General features: G+C 41.0%; 1 protein-coding gene across 4 annotated transcripts in view; it reads left to right on the forward strand.

The window, feature by feature from the left end:
* The window catches only part of camkk1a (calcium/calmodulin-dependent protein kinase kinase 1, alpha a), a 60,738-nt gene that overhangs the window by 34,169 nt on the left and 8,676 nt on the right, over positions 1-17,893 (forward strand). For all 4 annotated transcript variants that reach the window (XM_070983889.1, XM_070983891.1, XM_070983892.1 and 1 more), the window contains 8 exons: positions 2,203-2,336; positions 5,345-5,381; positions 5,777-5,798; positions 7,538-7,626; positions 9,768-9,967; positions 11,394-11,447; positions 11,770-11,843; positions 15,586-15,673. In XM_070983889.1, coding sequence (XP_070839990.1) covers positions 2,203-2,336; positions 5,345-5,381; positions 5,777-5,798; positions 7,538-7,626; positions 9,768-9,967; positions 11,394-11,447; positions 11,770-11,843; positions 15,586-15,673 — 698 coding nt within the window. The remainder of the gene's footprint in view (positions 1-2,202; positions 2,337-5,344; positions 5,382-5,776; positions 5,799-7,537; positions 7,627-9,767; positions 9,968-11,393; positions 11,448-11,769; positions 11,844-15,585; positions 15,674-17,893) is intronic.

Here is a 17,893-nt window from a genome sequence, read left to right on the forward strand (position 1 = left end):
CAGATTAAAAACTACATGTTAAGCTATTCATGTAGGACATGAATCAACCCAGACAGAGTTGGGTCTCCAGTCTGGGTGAAGGTGGAGGGATGATGGTGGGGTGCACAGTGCCTTGCAAAAGTATTCACCCCCCTTGGCTTTTTCCCCATTTTGTTACATTATAACCATTTAATCGGAATTTTATGTCATGGGTCTGCGCAAAATAATCTAAGTTGGTGAAGTGAAATGAGAAAAATATATATAAAGAAAGAATTTAAAAAAATAAAAAACTGAAAATTGGGATTTGCATATATATTCACCCACTTTGCTATGAAGCCCCTAAAAAGTTCTGGTGCAACCAGTTACCTTCAGAAGTCAGTAGTGACAGTAATAGTGAAATAAGAAATAAGTAGTGAAATGAAGTCCACCTGTGTGCATTCTAAGTGTCACATGATCTGTCAGCATAAACACACCTTTTCTGAAAGGCCCCAGAGGCTGCAACAGCACTAAGCAAGAGGCATCGCACCATGAAGACCAAGAAGCTCTCCAAACAAGTCAGGGACAAAGTTGTTGAGAAGTACAAGTCAGGGTTAAGCTATAAAAAAACATCCAAATCTTTGATGATCCCCCGGAGCACCATCAAATCCATCATCTTCAAATGGAAAGAACATGGTACCGCAACAAACCTGGCAAGAGAGGGCCGCCCACCAAAACTCACAGACCGGGCAAGGAGGGCATCAATCAGAGAGGCAGCACAGAGACCAAAGGTCGCCACAGCAGAGAGTGAGTATCTGTCCATAGGACCACAATAAGCCGTACACTCCACAGAGCTGGGCCTTATGGAAGAGTGGCCAGAAAAAAGCCATTACTTAGTGTTAAAGATGAGGAGGCACGTTTTGACTTTGCCAAAAGGCATGTGGGCGACTCCCCAAACGTATGGAGGAAGGCGTTCTTTTCGGCCACCAAGGAATACGCTATGTCTGACGCAAACCCAACACATCCCATCACCCCAAGAACAGCATCCCCACAGTGAAACATGGTGGTGGCTGCATCATGCTGTGGGGCAGGGGGACTGGCAGCAGGGACCAAGAAACTGGTCCGAGTGGAGGGACAGATGGACGGTGCTAAATACAGGGATATTCTAGAGCAAACCCTGTTTCAGTCTGCCTGTGATTTGAGACCAGGACGGAGGTTCACCTTCCAGCAGACAATGACCTGAAGCATACTGCTAAAGCAACGCTCGAGTGGCTGAAGGGGAAGCATTTAAATGTGTTGGACTGGCCTAGTCAAAGTCCAGACCTCAATCCAATTGAGAATCTGTGGTCAGACTTGAAGATTGCTGTTCACAAGTGAAAACCATCCAACATGAAAGAGCTGGAGCAGTCTAGCTGTGAGGAATGGGCAAAAATCCCAGTGGCAAGATGTGGCAAGCTCATAGAGACTTATCCAAAGCGACTTGCAGCAGTAATTGCCGCAAAAGGTGGCTCTACAAAGTACTGACATCAGGGGGTGAACAGTTATGCACGCTGAAGTTTTCTGTTAGTTTGTCCTATTTGTTGTTTGCTTCACTATTAAAAAAAAATCACATCTTCAAAGTTGTGCATGTTCTGGAAATGAAATGCTGCAAACCCTCAAACAATCCATATTAATTCCAGGTTGTCAGGCAGCGAAAACATGAAAAATGCCAAGGAGGGTGAAAATGAAACTTTTGCAAGCTGCTGTATATGTGCTCGACACTGAAAGTTTTATTACTTTTTATTTGCTTCATACAATGTAAGGCGTAAAGCCTCATGAGGTGGTATGTGGTCAGGAAGGGTAGCGTCTGTGCTGTGACAGAGGGAGGCCCATTTAAGCGCACTGTCATCTATAATGTCAGCCATTGTGTCTGGCCTTGTGCATATTTATTATGCTGTCAGGAGGTGGTGGAGGGAAGTGGTCCACTGCACTAACTGTTACAGAGTCATCAGCCAGTCACTGACAATCCCTGATGCCAGATACACAAATAATGAGAGGGCGTAAATGCACAAACCCACAGCTGTAATACATAAAAACACCCTGCAGCATGTCAAGATAATCATGTTCTGTTTAACAGTCATGTTATGTGATTACTCAAATTTGTCAGCTTGTCCTTTTTGTTCTTGTCATGATCTTGATTCTCAAATGTGAACACAGTAGACACACGGCATGATCAAATGACTTATTTAGTAAAGTTGTACTCTGCAGGTCGCCCACCCCCAAGAGGACCCAAGGCAGCCCAAGGAGAGCAGCCTAAAATCTTAGGACCCCTGGAGAGGGTCTACCAAGAAATTGCCATCCTTAAAAAACTGGACCACATCAACATTGTTAAGCTGGTGGAGGTGAGAGCTTCTGTGTCTTTATCTTGCTACTGAACACAAAACAGTAAATGGTTGGAGAATTGGGTATGGTTGTATTTTCACTGTTAGGGCATGTTAAACTGACGCAGCTTTTGGAAAGTTTAACTGGTCTGGGCAGGCAGAGAAGGATATTAATGCAGTGATTATGTTTCAAAACATGATATGAATATTTAAGGAAACTATAACACACACAAATAACTAGCATAAATAGCAACCATGCTGTGCCCGTCCCCACCAAGTAGGTAATTATGAGCCAATTAACAGCATGCAACAAAAACAACCATAATTGCTGAATGAAAACACGATGGAAACATCAAACAGCTTACATTATGCTCATCCATACACAAACAGTAGGAACTTTTTGAGGAAAGTGTCCAGACTCTCCTCTCAGCTCTGCATGCAGCGGGTTGAGACATCATGACGTCATGGCTTTCTCAAACATTCATTGTCCCAGAAGATCAATCTGTAAGGCTTTTCTGTTTTTGTTTTTTTTATGTAGTGCCATCATCAGGTCAGCATTATATTTTGTCCAATGCTTTGCTGTGTGACCAAAAACCTCAGATGCGATTTAATTTAGTCCTTATTAGCAAAAGTATGCATTTGTCAGTGCTACTGTAAACTAAGGTGGTGAACACAGTAAACATTATACCAGCTGAGCGTAAGCATGTTGATCATGTTAGCATGCTGACATTAGCATTTTTTGTGCCTAAGTAGCCCACAGCCTCACAGAGCCACTAGTGTGTCTGTCAACTCTTAGTCTTGTTATGTGTATTGTTAGGATTTTGTAGATACACCCAACTCACACTCATGTTCTACACTTGCTCTTTTGTTTTGTTGGTAGCTGGAGTTAAATGAAAAATGGCATCTTGCAGTAGGGAAGTGTATCATTTCATAGCTGTTTCTCTGATGATAGCATGTGGACAGCCACAGCAGGTTTAAACTGCGCTGTGGTCAGGACCCTTATCTTCACATGACCTTTCTTGCTATGTACCCTGACTCGTGCTTTGTTTTCATGTCGTATCAGTTTATATCAAATCGAAAAGGTGGATAAAACCTTGTGCCGCCAGCAAACAGGTGGGGAGAATGAGATAGGTTTACCCTCCAACACATCTGTCACACTTCAGTCTCTAGACATTTATGATGTTTAGGCGATATACTGTGGAAAAACAAAGCTTCCACTCTGTCAATGGATTCTTAGCCAATGCTCTCAGACTGAGTGGGGGAATTTTACAGATGGATTTCAGTTTCTACAGAGGTGGTTGTTTATGAAAAATGATAGCCAATTTTGAAGATGTGACTCAAGATGCCCGCCGCTCCCTTGCGATATTATCAGAGTGTTTTTCAATTTTGGCCAGATGGCGGGGGCGCTGCCGGTGTGGTCGGCAGTTAAGCTCAGGGACTCAGTCGGTAGGAAGGCTGTCTGGCTTGCTCAGGTATAGAGTGTGCCAGAAATATGAAAGAGTTTTAAGGTAAAAAGCCGAAAATTTCTGCTCCTCTGCTCGCTCCAGCAGTGCACACACACACACACTCATCTCTCCCCTGCTTTGTCCGCCCTCACTCTCACTCTCATAATGGGCGTATGTGGGCAATAGGAAAACCTGCTTTCCTCCTCTCCATCTCTCTCTCTGTTCATCCATTTAAATGGGCTGTGCTTGGGTCAGGATCACATTCATTATGGGTTTCCAACTGATTCCTGTGAGACTGCAGTCCAGTCCATCTAATTATGAATAGACTTTCTCTCTCGTTTTGAAGCATTAAAGCAGACACAGAGTGGAACAGATTAAAACTGATGAAAGTGATATGGTCATTTGTCACAGATGGTTGGGAAGAGAAAGTAAAACCAGCCCCATAGTCGCCAAGGCATGCAGTTGTTATTAGAGCAGACACTTAAATACCCCAAACCCATTTCCTCATAAGCCAAGATGCCCTTTTAACACATCTTAGTCAAGAGCAATAAATACAATAAGTAGGCTACTAATGGTTTGTATTTTGCACACAACAGGTATTTTTTCTTTATAGCTCAAAACTAAAGCGAGTGAATAGTGTTCCTGTTGCTTCAGAGGCGATTTCCTGCCCATGTTTTTTCCCAGCACTGTGTCACATTTACCCTCACTGTGGTAATTTAGATTCACCGGGATGTTGTATTTAAGCAGAAGCTGCAGATGCACTGAGTGTCCCATGGTTTCTGGAAGCTGTGAGCAGCTGTCTTGCGTAAGCAGAGGACCATGTAGTCCAGTGGGAATATCTGCCTCCATTAACCTGTCAGCCATCAGAAGTGATACAGCAGAACCAGAGACATTGTCTTTTTTAATGTGCACAGTTTTTTTCTTTCAAAATCCTTGTCAAAACAAGGTACCTCCATTACCCACAATGCAGCTTGACCATGGATAGATGGGTTGTTAGGGTGTTAGAGATGAGTAGTGGGCTACAGATGTCTGCTAAACTCTTTTTTTCTACCTCCACACCTCCAGATTTAATTTATTTTCAAACTTGTAGTCTTCAGATCCAACTGACGCTGACTCAAGTGACATCACTTGAGACATTTATCAGATTTCACACAGCTCACTCTGGGGCCACAGAAGACATTATCCAACACATACGCACATACAGTTGTACTCCCCCACACCTGCAAACAGACTTTGAGTCCCCCTTTAACCCAGAGACCCTGTCTTGAGGAGTTAAAGCCAGGTCTTGTTCTTCAGTAGAGAAACTGCATACACTGAGGGCTAAAGCGGGGCACCGGGGGCCCATAGCAGGTTAATCCAGCCATGAACCTGCCCAGCTGTCCACTGCAGAGTTGTGAATTTCCACAAATCATTCAAAGCTGGTCTTTTAAATTACAGCTCCCACCAGTGTCCTAACTATTTAGAATCACAAGCAGCTTTCATGTGAGAACAAAGCGTATTTTTCATGCTCACCTGTACCTACAGTAGAAGACCTTGAGGTTTTCATCTGAAAAGTCTCTATTCATCTTTATGTTAATGTTACAGGTGCTGGATGATCCAGCGGAGGACAACCTTCACATGGGTATGCAGAGCATGTTTTCTTTGTCTGAATCTTTCACTCTATTTTTGCCCTCTCCCAGCCTTTGGCACTGGGCACATATGCCACCAACAAGTGTTCATAGAACTCGTTCATAATTCAGATCGTCCCTTGCTTCCTTCCACAATCACCTCAGGGTTCACACATTATGCAGAAATCTTCCATCAGCAGTGCCAGGTCACAGTTAGGACACCCGTTAGCATGAAACATCAAACTCTTCATGTGCTTAATGTGGCACATTCAGCTCATTAAATGCTCTTGCAGCTGATGTGATGCTGGGGTGCTACCTCAGTGGCAGTAGTGGTCAAACCCAGCTGAATGAATGGATGAATAAACTGTTTTATCTAACCTATTTCTTTCTTGCTCCCTTTTTCTGACAGTGTTTGAGCTGATGCGTAAGGGGTGAGTAGAGAACATGTCCTTTTTTTATGTAAATAATTTAAGGCTCATCCCTTCTGTTCCTCTACCCTCATCTCCTCATTTCTTCATCCTCTCATCTCTCCATCCCTGCCTTGGTCTCTGCACTGTTCGCCTTCATTATTCCAAGCTGACACAGTGCGAGCGTTTGTTCCACCCCAGACTTCAAAGGGATTCATAATGTTCTCAGCTTTTCACAGTTATTACCAATGGCAGTCAGCTGTGGAAACGTTTCATGTCCTGATGCATGAGCTGTTCCTTCCCACACCACGGAAAATTTGTGACGATCTAATGATCTGAGACCTTTTGTTATTATAAGCGTATGGAGGTGGGAGGGTGTAGCTGGTTTCCCATATGTACATAATTAAGTTATGTTCTTTTAATAAGAAGACACGCTCTATTTGTTAGCTTAGTCGTGATGAGAGAATGTCTTGCCCCTGGCACGAAGATAATAGACAGTTGAGACGATTAATACAGGTGCTATTAATATGGCTTGTATTACTCATAAAACTTTTTATAGTATTTTGATACATGAGATGCAGTCCACAGTGCAACTGCTGCTGCTGCTTCTGCTTACATTGCTACAGCTACTGCCACTGATACTGCTTGTACTATTACAACTGACTCTCCCACCTCTAACTTCACATGTACTTATCACTGTATCTGTATCACTGAATTACACTGGTACAAAAGTGTTACTAGTATTATGATCACTTTTGCTACAGCTATACGTATTGCTACAACTGTACTGTGACAAATATTGCAACGTATAAGCTGAAATGGATTTTGAACTTGATATCTATGCTTGTAATTCAAATAGTGCTGAAAGAAATCCTCTGTCTTTATTGCCAACAATTTTAATAATCATTTAAGTCATTTCTTAAGCACAAACATTTTGATTTTGGACTGTTGGTTAGACAAAACAATACATTTGAAGACATCATGAGCTCTGGGAATTGATATGGCTGTTTTTCACTCTTTTAACATTTCATAGACCAAAGAATGACAGTGAAGAATTGGTGACACTTGGTTTTAAACCATCCTGTTCAGCATTTATAAGCACTACATAAACAATCAGTGAATGATTGATAATACACAATAAACCACTGTAGTGTATTTGTAAGCAGCTATAAATGAATTTTGGGGTGTTTAAAAGGATCTTTGTGAACAATTACAACTTCTTGCTGCTCCTATAAGCATTCACAAATAAGAAACAAATAGTTAGTGAAGCCCTTGAAGTACATTATAAGATAGTTGTCATCAGTTATGTATGATTATGTTATCAAACATTCACATATTTGGTTAAGTCATTTGTCAACGTTTTAAATAGTAATGAATTGCTGCACCCATTGGAAACAAATCAAAATTTCACTTAATGCTTCATAACATACAAAAATATTGTGGTAAGAAAAGGTAATCATGTTTGCATAACTGCTACATGTATTGAAATATCAGTCTCCAGTTAAAATGTACAGTGTTTACAGATTAGTCCTTCTCTCTATGCTCATGCCGCAGACGTGTTTGCAGTGGTCTTCATCATAGATTTGGAGTATCAGTGATGTTTGATCAGGATGTGAATGTCTGCTTAGATCTTTGAGTCTCTTCACATTTGCAATCAAATTCCTGTGTTAATAACCAAACAGCTAATCTGCGGATTTGTCTGCCTCGTTGTCCGTGTGTCTGTTTGTTCTTCTGCCTGACTGCCTGCCCACGTGGATTTGCAGTCCAGTGATGGAAGTGCCCACAGACAGTCCTTTGTCAGAAGAGCAGGCGAGATTATACTTCAGAGACGTCATCCTGGGCATCGAGTACTGTGAGTATCTCTCTTCGAAGGAGGCCTGTCTTTGAGTCTATTAAACACATCTGTGAAGCGTTAAAGTGAAACTAATTTATGCATTTTTAGTGATTTAAATCTCTGGTGCCCCACGCCCACGTAAAGAGCTACTTGCAGTTTTAAGGGGTGTTTTTAGTGGCTAGGAAAGCATTAGATATCCCTGTTTATCATACCCATTATGATACTCAAGGGTCTAAAAGCAGCGACATTTGGAGCACTGTGTGATATGGTAGCATTTTGTTTTTTTATGTAGAAGAACAAAGTGTTCTTGACCCTCTATCTCCATGCCTCTGGGGTCTGGCTGCAGATCAGTATTGAGCCTCTGTTCAGTGAAACAGTCTGTCTCAACTGTGTCCTCATTTGCTGTGCTAGATCCATTTCACTGGGCTATGAACCTAATGATTAGGGATCAATGCTGCCTCTTCCTGAGCGCTGAGGTCCATCTTGAAAATAAGGCTGCAGAGACTCAAAGAAACAACCAACACTTTTGGCATTGTTGCATTACTGCTTTTGAATGCTCACACCTCATGAGTCACAGTTGAGGCTCAGCTATATTTGTTGCTCAAGGGCACCTCAGCAGGGAAGACAAACCAGGTTCCTCTGATTGCACAGCTTTGCTGATCCTCTTGAAAAATACAACTGTGGGCTAAAAATGTGTGAAATAATTGAAGAAATTATTCAAGCTCAAGTCATGACATGTCGTGTGCCCTTTTTCAAAAGTCTGTTTTATTATTTTGCATATTGGCTTGTTCACTATGTTACATCAACAAAACTTTGAGCTATAACAGTGCTACAGTTATTCTGCAGCAAGCAACAAGAGGAGGCCGCTGTAAACACACACAGATGTAGCAAGTCCTTTACCTTCAAACTGACGAGTCATTATTAGCAGTGTTGTGTGTCTTTCTCTGGGGAACATGTCACAGTCAAAATGTGGCCGAGGTAACTGAATTAAACTGCCTTGTTAAGTGAAGTAAATGAAAGGAGATGTTCGTTCCGTGTCTGTGTGTATTTACAGCGGCGGCTGGATTCAGTTGATTCAAAACGACTTTGACATTGTTGTCGCTCAGGCTAACTGGAGCTAACTGGCTAAATGCGGCAACAGTTGTTGAACTATCTCACTTAACAGGCACGGAGCATGTGATGTCATGAAAAGTGACGTGAAGTAAAAAATGTTCATTAAAAAATGCAGCATTATGAAATAATGGTGACATTATGAAATAAAAAATGTAATTAAGAAATGTGATATTATGTAGTAAGAACTGGCATGAAATGAAAGTGTCACTAATAAAAGAAAGTTACTTTAAAATAAGAATGATAAAATAGCATTTCAATAATTATGAGCCAAGTTTTCATAATTTCTTCAATTATTTCCTAAATTATTGTTTCATTTGTATATTTTAGACAATTTATCCATATGGCTTTTCATTTTCTAATTACTTATTCAGTTATTTAGTGTGATATTGAACAGGGGCTCTGTAACAAGCTCCCAAAGTAGTCAGTTGATTTTCTCTTGATGAACTCTTTTCTCTCAAAATGTAAGTGAAGTAGTATGTCTTCTAAAGCCTAAATTATACATATTAGTTGTCATTCTGGGTGTGTATTTCATTTTAGTAGCCTATTATTAGCACTAATGATGTTTAATTGCCAAGGCCTTTAAAAAGTCAAGTGCCTCATGTTTACATAATGCCTTCTCAGACAAGAAGGCACCACTTGTCCATTCAATGAAGTGTCCAGAGCACAGCTCCAGACGGCTGTTAAGTGCTGAGGCTTGGAGATGTACTTAACTTCCAGTCCAGATGAACTTAAGATGACAGTATTCACTTGATTTTTATGGTCAAAGCGACGACATGTTAACTGCCATAATCACGATCTTTGCCAAATACATACTGTATGTATGATTTTTTCAAAACAAATCTTCTCCTGAAGCAAAAAGTGCAGCTTACATGCACAAATGTTTTTTTTTTGTTGTTGTTTTTTTAAGCTCCACTGATGGTAAGGGTAGAAAAACACACTGAAAATCATAATCACACCTCATCATAATCACACACCTCTCAGTGTGTGGCAGCTTAGAGGTTGCAGTTGTTCTAAATCTGACTCCGCTTCCTCTTTCTTATCCTCAGTGCACTACCAGAAAATTGTCCACCGGGACATTAAGCCTTCTAATTTGTTACTGGGGGACGATGGACACTTGAAGATAGCAGACTTTGGGGTCAGCAACCAGTTTGAGGGCAATGATGCTCTGCTGTCCAGCACTGCTGGCACTCCTGCATTCATGGCACCAGAGACCCTTTCAGAGGCGCGCAAGAGCTTCAGTGGAAAAGTGAGTTAACTCTTCATTCATACATAAGTGTGAAGTGCTTTATCTGTGCTAGTCTGGTATTCAGTGAGGGCAGCTGAGTCTGAACTTCTGTGGTTACAGCAGCCGCCGGCCTAAGCCCTAACCTCATGACTTGAAAATGAGAACCATTAAAGCGAGATGAGTTTTCAGACCTCTGCTGGCTTTCTAATCCAGCAAGCAAATCGTCATTGTCAGTCTTTTCCCCTGTGTGTTAGCTGGTACTAATAACTAGGAAGCCATTAATATAGCTGAAAAGAGCACCATTACCAGAGTCAAGACATAGATTAAGGATTGATTTCACATACCTGATATTGATTTGGGAATGTTTCACATTATCATACTGTTTCTACTTTTACTGTCGAGAAATGATCAGTCATGTTTGTCAAGGATAACCCGTTCCTCTTCCATAACAATTGGATTACCACCAGACTCTACAATTGACGTAATTCCATAGTTCTTGCAATATGAAAGCTCTGATGAGGCTTGTGAATCACCACTGCCACATTATGAACAATTAGCAGCTAAGAAGCCTGGTGTCGTTTTCTTATCCTGCGTTGATGGTTTTGCTCCAGCAAAGACCTTGTATGTCCATAAAAGAGGGACCAGAATAGAAAATTTGATTGCAGACAGAAATGATGTAAGAGGCATTCAAGTGCCTCAGCCTGCTATGTCCTCAAGCTTTCAAGAAATATGTGCAATCATACTAGCTGCTTTTTCTCTGACTAGTACTCGTCCTGATTTGTATCAGCCATGTTCCAGAGAGCTCTGTGTCTATTATGCACCAACATTTGATTTTGGTGTAAATCAGCAGTGAAATCATTAGTATCTGACACTCATAAGTCACTTAAACTGTACAATTACTTCCTACACTGCTCACACACACATGCATGGAAATGACAGCTAATCTGTAACTTACAACTAAGAGAAAGGAAACACCAGACAAACACTGCTGAAGCGGCAGAGGTACTTTTAGCAGGTCAGAAATGTGTTAATGTTGATACCGTGCATTAGTCCATGCTAGTCATACAGCACGGTGTCTGATAACAAATCTCTGTGGCATTCAGATAGATTCTGTGAGTTCAGAGGGTAAGTTTTATCATTTCATATCTATCAAAGAATAGAAATGGATTTCTAGCAGAGCTGTTCATACAGGGAGAGAGAGGCTGAGAGGAAGACAAAGCGCCTGATGGATAGCTGCAGTGCCTCTATCTGATCACACACATCCATCTGCAAGGTATCTCATAGACGTCCACAAAAAACTAACCTCAGAACGTCTCGGAAATCCCCACAGACGCTGATTTAGGTCACCGTGTTTGTTTGTGCAAGTAGGTGTTTGGATCACTGCAGCATGTTTCGAACTGTTTGCCACTGTGTTGCTTTTAATGTCACTACTGACACTTTCTTAAAGGCGCTGGACGTGTGGGCCATGGGAGTTACTCTCTACTGTTTCGTCTTTGGGAAGGCAAGTCTGCACGTTTTCTGTCTCTTAGTCAGTTTTCAACATCAGGTCCACAAGAGGTACCAGTAAAGGCTGGGATCAGTGTTCTTTTCACACACTCCCATGCTTGTTAACTGCACCCAGTTACACTTGAGCATGTAAACTAACCATCACCATTCTTTTATATTTGATACACCAGCCGTCTAGTGGCAACATTTATTTGAATGAAGCTGATTTCTGCTGTTGTTGTTTGTCTCGGTTGTCTTTAAGGATACATGTTTTCTGGCACAGGAGTAATTCAATGTACCTTCCCTGTGTTTTTCACTGTCCTTTGCTTCACCCGCAGTGTCCGTTTATTGACGAGTACATATTGGCTTTGCACAATAAGATAAGGACCAAGCCTGTGGAGTTCCCAGAAACGTAAGTCCATTCCTGGGCCTTTCCCTCTCCTCCGCTTAATTAAAAGAGACAGCAGTGATTTTCCCAGCCACCTCCAGTCCACAGCTGTTCTCATCACCTCCGCCGTTTGCTGTCCTCTCATCTGCATCTCATTCTCATTTTTTTTTTTCAATCACAAATAGCACCTACAAAAACATGAATATTATGGCACAGCAGCCAGTGCCAGCACACAGTAAATGCCACCTGGATGTGATCAAAACAAGCTTTGAAAAAGCAAACAGGGGCATCAGAGGCATGGACACATAGAGTGCAAGCCACTCTGCTTCCCCTATCCTCCCTTTGCCTGTAAGGCAAAAGAAAGACATGGGGGTCTTCTTCAGTGAATAACAGTGAAAAGAGAGAGAGAGAACAGTATGAGACAAGAAGCCAGGAAGAGGTTAGCAGTGGTGATAGACTGAGGGAGCACTGATGTAGTATAAACACAGCAAATGTGAAAGGGGCATGAATGGCAGTCATAGCATGTGTCAGGACAGGGTGTCATATTGTTAACGCTAAGTGTCTTCCCCCATAGGGTTCAAGAGACTCAGTGGCTGTGCAGGAAGCTTGTTCATGAAACGTCACCCCCCCCCCCCCCCCCCGAACATATCACCTAATGGAATCATCTCCACACTGTACCAATCAATTCAATACATCACGACAGGCCGTGATATATGATCATTATACCACAGCTAAGGGCCAAAAACCCCCTTACCGTGGTATAATGAGCGTATATCACAGACTGGAGCGATGTATTGCTTTTATAAAATGATTACCAATAATGGTAATATGAAAAAGGAATACACAATAATTTTCATGTAGTTTTTAATTAAACAGAAATACATATTATCTAATAAAATAGCCCCGCTGTGAAAAAAATAGTCTCACCTCTCCGTACGTTAGCATGTCGTCTATTCCTCGCCTTTTTTTCAAGAGAAAGTCACTGCTCAATCAACTCTACCATTGTTAACCCTATCTGGAGGTGAAAGTTAACCTTAAATATGTGAATTCACCTAATTTAGTTTATTTGTTAACGTTGTCAGAACACCGCAGCAACTTTTTGCTACCTACTGTAACAGTTTGTTGTCATGGATACATTGTTGCTTCTCTGACAATCAGCCCCATAATGTAAACATGTGAGGCCCCCCCGCAGTTAACTATGAGTGAGTGGTCCGGAAGAATCCACCCAAAACCTCAATGAATGAGAGTTTTTTTAATAGTTTTAGCTTTGAGTGATCACTGACTTTATTAAGCCGACTATATGTGACATCGCGACAGGCACCTGGAGACGCAGCAGCGGCATCTGAATATCATATCAAGCACCAAATTACTTGCCTTAACGAATTTCGTTAGTAGATAATGTGAAGAATTGTAAAATATCATTTCCATGAGGCTGTTCAATCAGACAGTGACAGATCACCCTATAGAGCCCTAAGGATCATAGTCGCTGTCAAGGTGCTGCTTAACTACAGGACAAGGCTTTTTTTTTTTTTCGGAGACAGGCACTCTTCAGTCCATTCATCTGTCGTTAGCCCTCCCCGGAGATCGAAGTTGACCGTGAACATGTTTGATTGTTGTTAACGCCTTAAAAAAATAAACATCATAACCGGCTACTTTTTGCTGCATACTGTAACAGTTGGTTGTTGTCATGGAAACATTGTTGTTTCCCTGAAGCTAAGTGATATGCTGTGATATGCTTTTTAGAATAGTAGCTGTGGTATATGCTCATTATATCACAGTTAACAGCCAATCAGATTGCTGGATTTCACCTTTCCGTTTTATAATGACAGTTAGCAGCACTTTGTTGTCAGCACTGATAGGCCAATTATACTATAGTTCTTTTACTGTTGCTACTGTCATTGTGATCAAAGGCTGAGCTCACAAACATTTATTTTACCGAGATACTAACGACCTCTATTCCTGTGTACATTTGTTTCTTACTTAATTTTATCAGTGTCAGTGAAATGCAACATTGATATTACATGTTCATGGCGTGGCAATCTGTTATTCCTGAAATCACAGGTTTTAATATTTTAGAGCATCGACCTCACTTACCGTAGCCCATTGAGTCCTAAACAAGACAAAATGATCTGTAAATCAGTGGCTCCTAACCTTTTTTCACAGCACTGTCAGATGAACTGATCGACACCACCGTTGGTTCTAACCCTGTACCTGTGTCCAGTATTTTTATCTATTTCAGTCATATATTCATTAATATTAGCTATTTCAGCCATTTATCTACTTGAAGTGTTTATCAATCTTTTCTACCTATGTCACCATTTATCCACCACTTTCAGCTGTTACAGTTTTCACACAATCACAATCATTACATATAGTGCTCAGATGTTATAGTTGACTTCATATAAGGATGTGTTGTCTAATTGAAATTGTGATTTATTTATTTATTTATTTATTTATTTAATTACTTTAGCTACCCCACAATCATCCCACGCACTCACAAGCTGCAGAAGCACTCCCTGGGGCACAAGTAGACCTGTTTGGGAATCACTGCTATAAATTGTTTTCACTTCCTTCAAAGCCTAATTATTTTCTTCATCAGCGACTACATTTAGGTTTGGTTGTTATTTGTGTTAACAAGAACATAGGCACCAAAATTATCCATGGGTCATCATCATCATCTCTATCACTCACCCTGCTGCTCAGCTGAGTGTACACTCAGCTGTATGCTGAGTGACAGGCGTTCTGTCAGAGGTGAGAAAATGAGACGTTCTGTGTACTTTCTGTCTGGCAGTACACACAATGTGCTTCAACTTCTGTCCTGTTTCCAGTGAGTGCGACGGCTGACTACACAGCTGCTGCTTGCTTTAATATTGATGGGAAGTTTTTTTAATAAGGATTGTGTTATTTGCTAATATGAATAGCCTTTATTATAGTTTTTGTTTTATTAACTGATCAAACATAACCCAATGTGGCACATGCTAAAATGTTATCATGAGGCACAAAAGGGACCATTTATTTATTTTGACCAAATTTTTGACTTGTATGTATGACAAACAATGTAGTTAAAGTTTTGTACAAAGAAGCCAAGTGTAACTTTGATCAAAGTGTTGAAGGTCAAAGTGTGCTGCCTGCAGTGACTCCTCAGTGTGGGTAAATAGGGACTACAATCAGGTCTACCCACAGTGCCCTGAATCAACCTATAGCAGACCTCCAGAGGTGGTGTGTCAGAGCTGAATCACATCAGTCATCACAACTTCAGACTACCCATCATGCATTCTATCCAGCATTATATATGCTACAGTATACTGAAACATGCAATAATAAAGCTTATAAGGAATACTACCTCTTTGCTATGTTATTCATATTCATATTGACATAGGAGTCCTCTGTGTCTCTCTAAAGTCATTTGAAATCTGTAACCAAGTTCATGACTCACACTTGTTCTTGTAAGAATAAGAGCCAAATCACATCACTCAGAATTTTGATGCACTTGAGACCAAAAGTTTTCTGTGGTGAAATACTGGATAGCTTTACCTCTCATGGCCTCTAAAATGATTGAAATGAAACAATCTGAGAAATCTGTATACTTTTTTTGACAGATTCAGCCTGTGATGAGTGGTTACAAGTAGACAGAGCTTCATTTTCGAAGCTCAACGTGACTGAAACAACATGATCTAAATAGAGCCATGCATGACTGTGGTGTTCTCATGATGTAACACGTGTACAAACAAACCCGTCCCTGATCATCGTCTTGTGTTTCATGCAGACCAAAGATCAGTGAAGAGCTGCGGACTCTGATCTTGCGGATGCTGGATAAGAACCCCGATTCCAGGCTCACCATCCCTGAGATCAAGGTAACGGAGAACAAAGCAGATGTCGAAAGAGACTGTGGAGTAAGCCACTTATTGGTCAGGATGACAGGCAGCGAACTTGAGCATGATCATAAGGATTTCATTGCTCATGTTCAGACACAACATGACTGTATTATTCTCTGATGTGATTGGCTTAGAAGACTCCAGCCTCACTGTTGTACATACAGCCGGGTATGACAGCCATGGCCAGAGGCCTTATATTTTCCGCTTGTCTGTCCGTCCGTCCGTACTTATGTGCACTCCATTGAGAGAACTTCATCAAACTTGGCACATTCAGTTGAACTGAAGGTCAAAGGTCAAGGTCACTGTGACCTCCTGTCCATCCCTTTTCCTGGAGAGTGGTTAAAGGTCACTGTGACCACACTTATAACACATAATTGGCCATTACTGAAAAAATCATACACAAATTATCAGACCATTTCACACAAACATCCATCCATCCATTTTCTATGCCGCTTATCCCTTTCGGGTCACGGGGGGGCCGGAGCCTATCTCGGCTGTCAACGGGCGAGAGGCGGGGTACACCCTGGACCGGTCGCCAGCCGATCGCAGGGCTCACACAAACATTTCACAGGATAAAATGATGAAGTGATGATATTTAAGGGTCAAAGGTCAGCTTCACTATGACATAGCAGAATTCTGTAAAAAAAAGTTTGTGAGCCATTATTCAGCATCGTACCTCCACTCAGTTAGATACTGAATTGGTGACACTAATACACTTAATACGTTTTATTACGTTCCTTCAAAGTCTTCACCACATTTATTATGTGAGCCTAGACAGACGTGGATGTAAACTGTAAATGTAAACTTGACGGGTTTGGAGGCATACAGTTCTAACAAGCCATGTTGTGTAGTTCCAGGGCATGATGAAACATGTTTGTCCCTATGGAGGGCTGCGCTGAAATTAAGTCAGTGGTGGAGGGGCATGAAGGTTCAGGACCAGCCATGGACACATGTCGTGTCCCACTCCCCACCCTGTTTCCATGACACAGTCTAATCATGTGTCACTGAGTCATTTTCTCACCAGAGACTCAGTGTTTATGGAACAAGAGATTATTAGGTTTTCAGGCGTCATGTGTGTCCTTGTGCCCAAATATGCACACACACTGATGCATCTTTTAGTTAACACTAGCTGACAAGTTGCAAGACGCAGCTTAGTTAAACCCTTTACAGCCATTAGAGATAACATACATATTAGATATTTGAAAGTTGCTTAAGTGGGTAACACATCAGTGTGAGCATCCTGCCTGTAAACATGTATGATTCATGTTGAATCAAACAGAACAATATGCAAATTCTGGATGTCAGAGCCTCCCAACTTGTATGTAAATGCAACCATAACACTGTAAAGGATGAACATGGAGATATTTTAGATTCTTATTGTCTGTCAATCCCCTGAAAAGTCACAAAGCAACACAACAAAAACTGCTCCAAGTTACAACAAAAACTGCTCCAAGTAGTCTGCAAATTATCTGTAAATCATCTGTAAATTATCTGTGCAATAATCTGGGCAATAATTGGTGCAATAATCTGTGCAATCCTCCTGTACATAACAGTCTGCAAATACAATTTATAATTTAAGATAATGTTTATTTTTATTACACTCTTTTGTATATACTTATTGTTTTTATCTATCTATCTAATCTACCTTTTACTGATGCTGCTGTAAATTGGAATTTCCCCTTGCAGGACTAATAGAGGTTTATTGAATTGAATTGAATTGAATTGAATTGAATTGAATTGAATTGAATTGAATTGAATTGAATTGAATTGAACCTACTACAAGGTATAAACACAACAATGACCCATTACACGGGGTGACATGCTTCTTCATGAAGATGAACATGGGCACTGTAGTTTATTTTAATGCAATCCCAGAAAGCACCATCCTAATGCCATAAACACTCAAAAGAAAACCACATCCCTATTGGGAAATAGTTCCTAACAAATGCACTATTAACTCCTGTTTAAGTAACTTTTGCTGAAATCTGTAGTGCCCAGTTGCTATAGGAAATGGCTGAGCTTTTTATAGAAATGAATGTTGATCTGTTTTTCAAAGAAACGAATGGGCTGGAACTGAGGGCCACAGGGAGGCTGGGGAAGTCAGTATTGAGAGAGGTTTGTTGACAATAACAAACAAATATCTATTATCATCAGCCTAATGCTTTAAATCAAAGTGAGCAGCCATGAAGTTACTTTGAC

Source organism: Chaetodon trifascialis, chromosome 16, assembly GCF_039877785.1.
Source record: "Chaetodon trifascialis isolate fChaTrf1 chromosome 16, fChaTrf1.hap1, whole genome shotgun sequence".
Classification (NCBI taxonomy): domain Eukaryota; kingdom Metazoa; phylum Chordata; class Actinopteri; order Chaetodontiformes; family Chaetodontidae; genus Chaetodon; species Chaetodon trifascialis.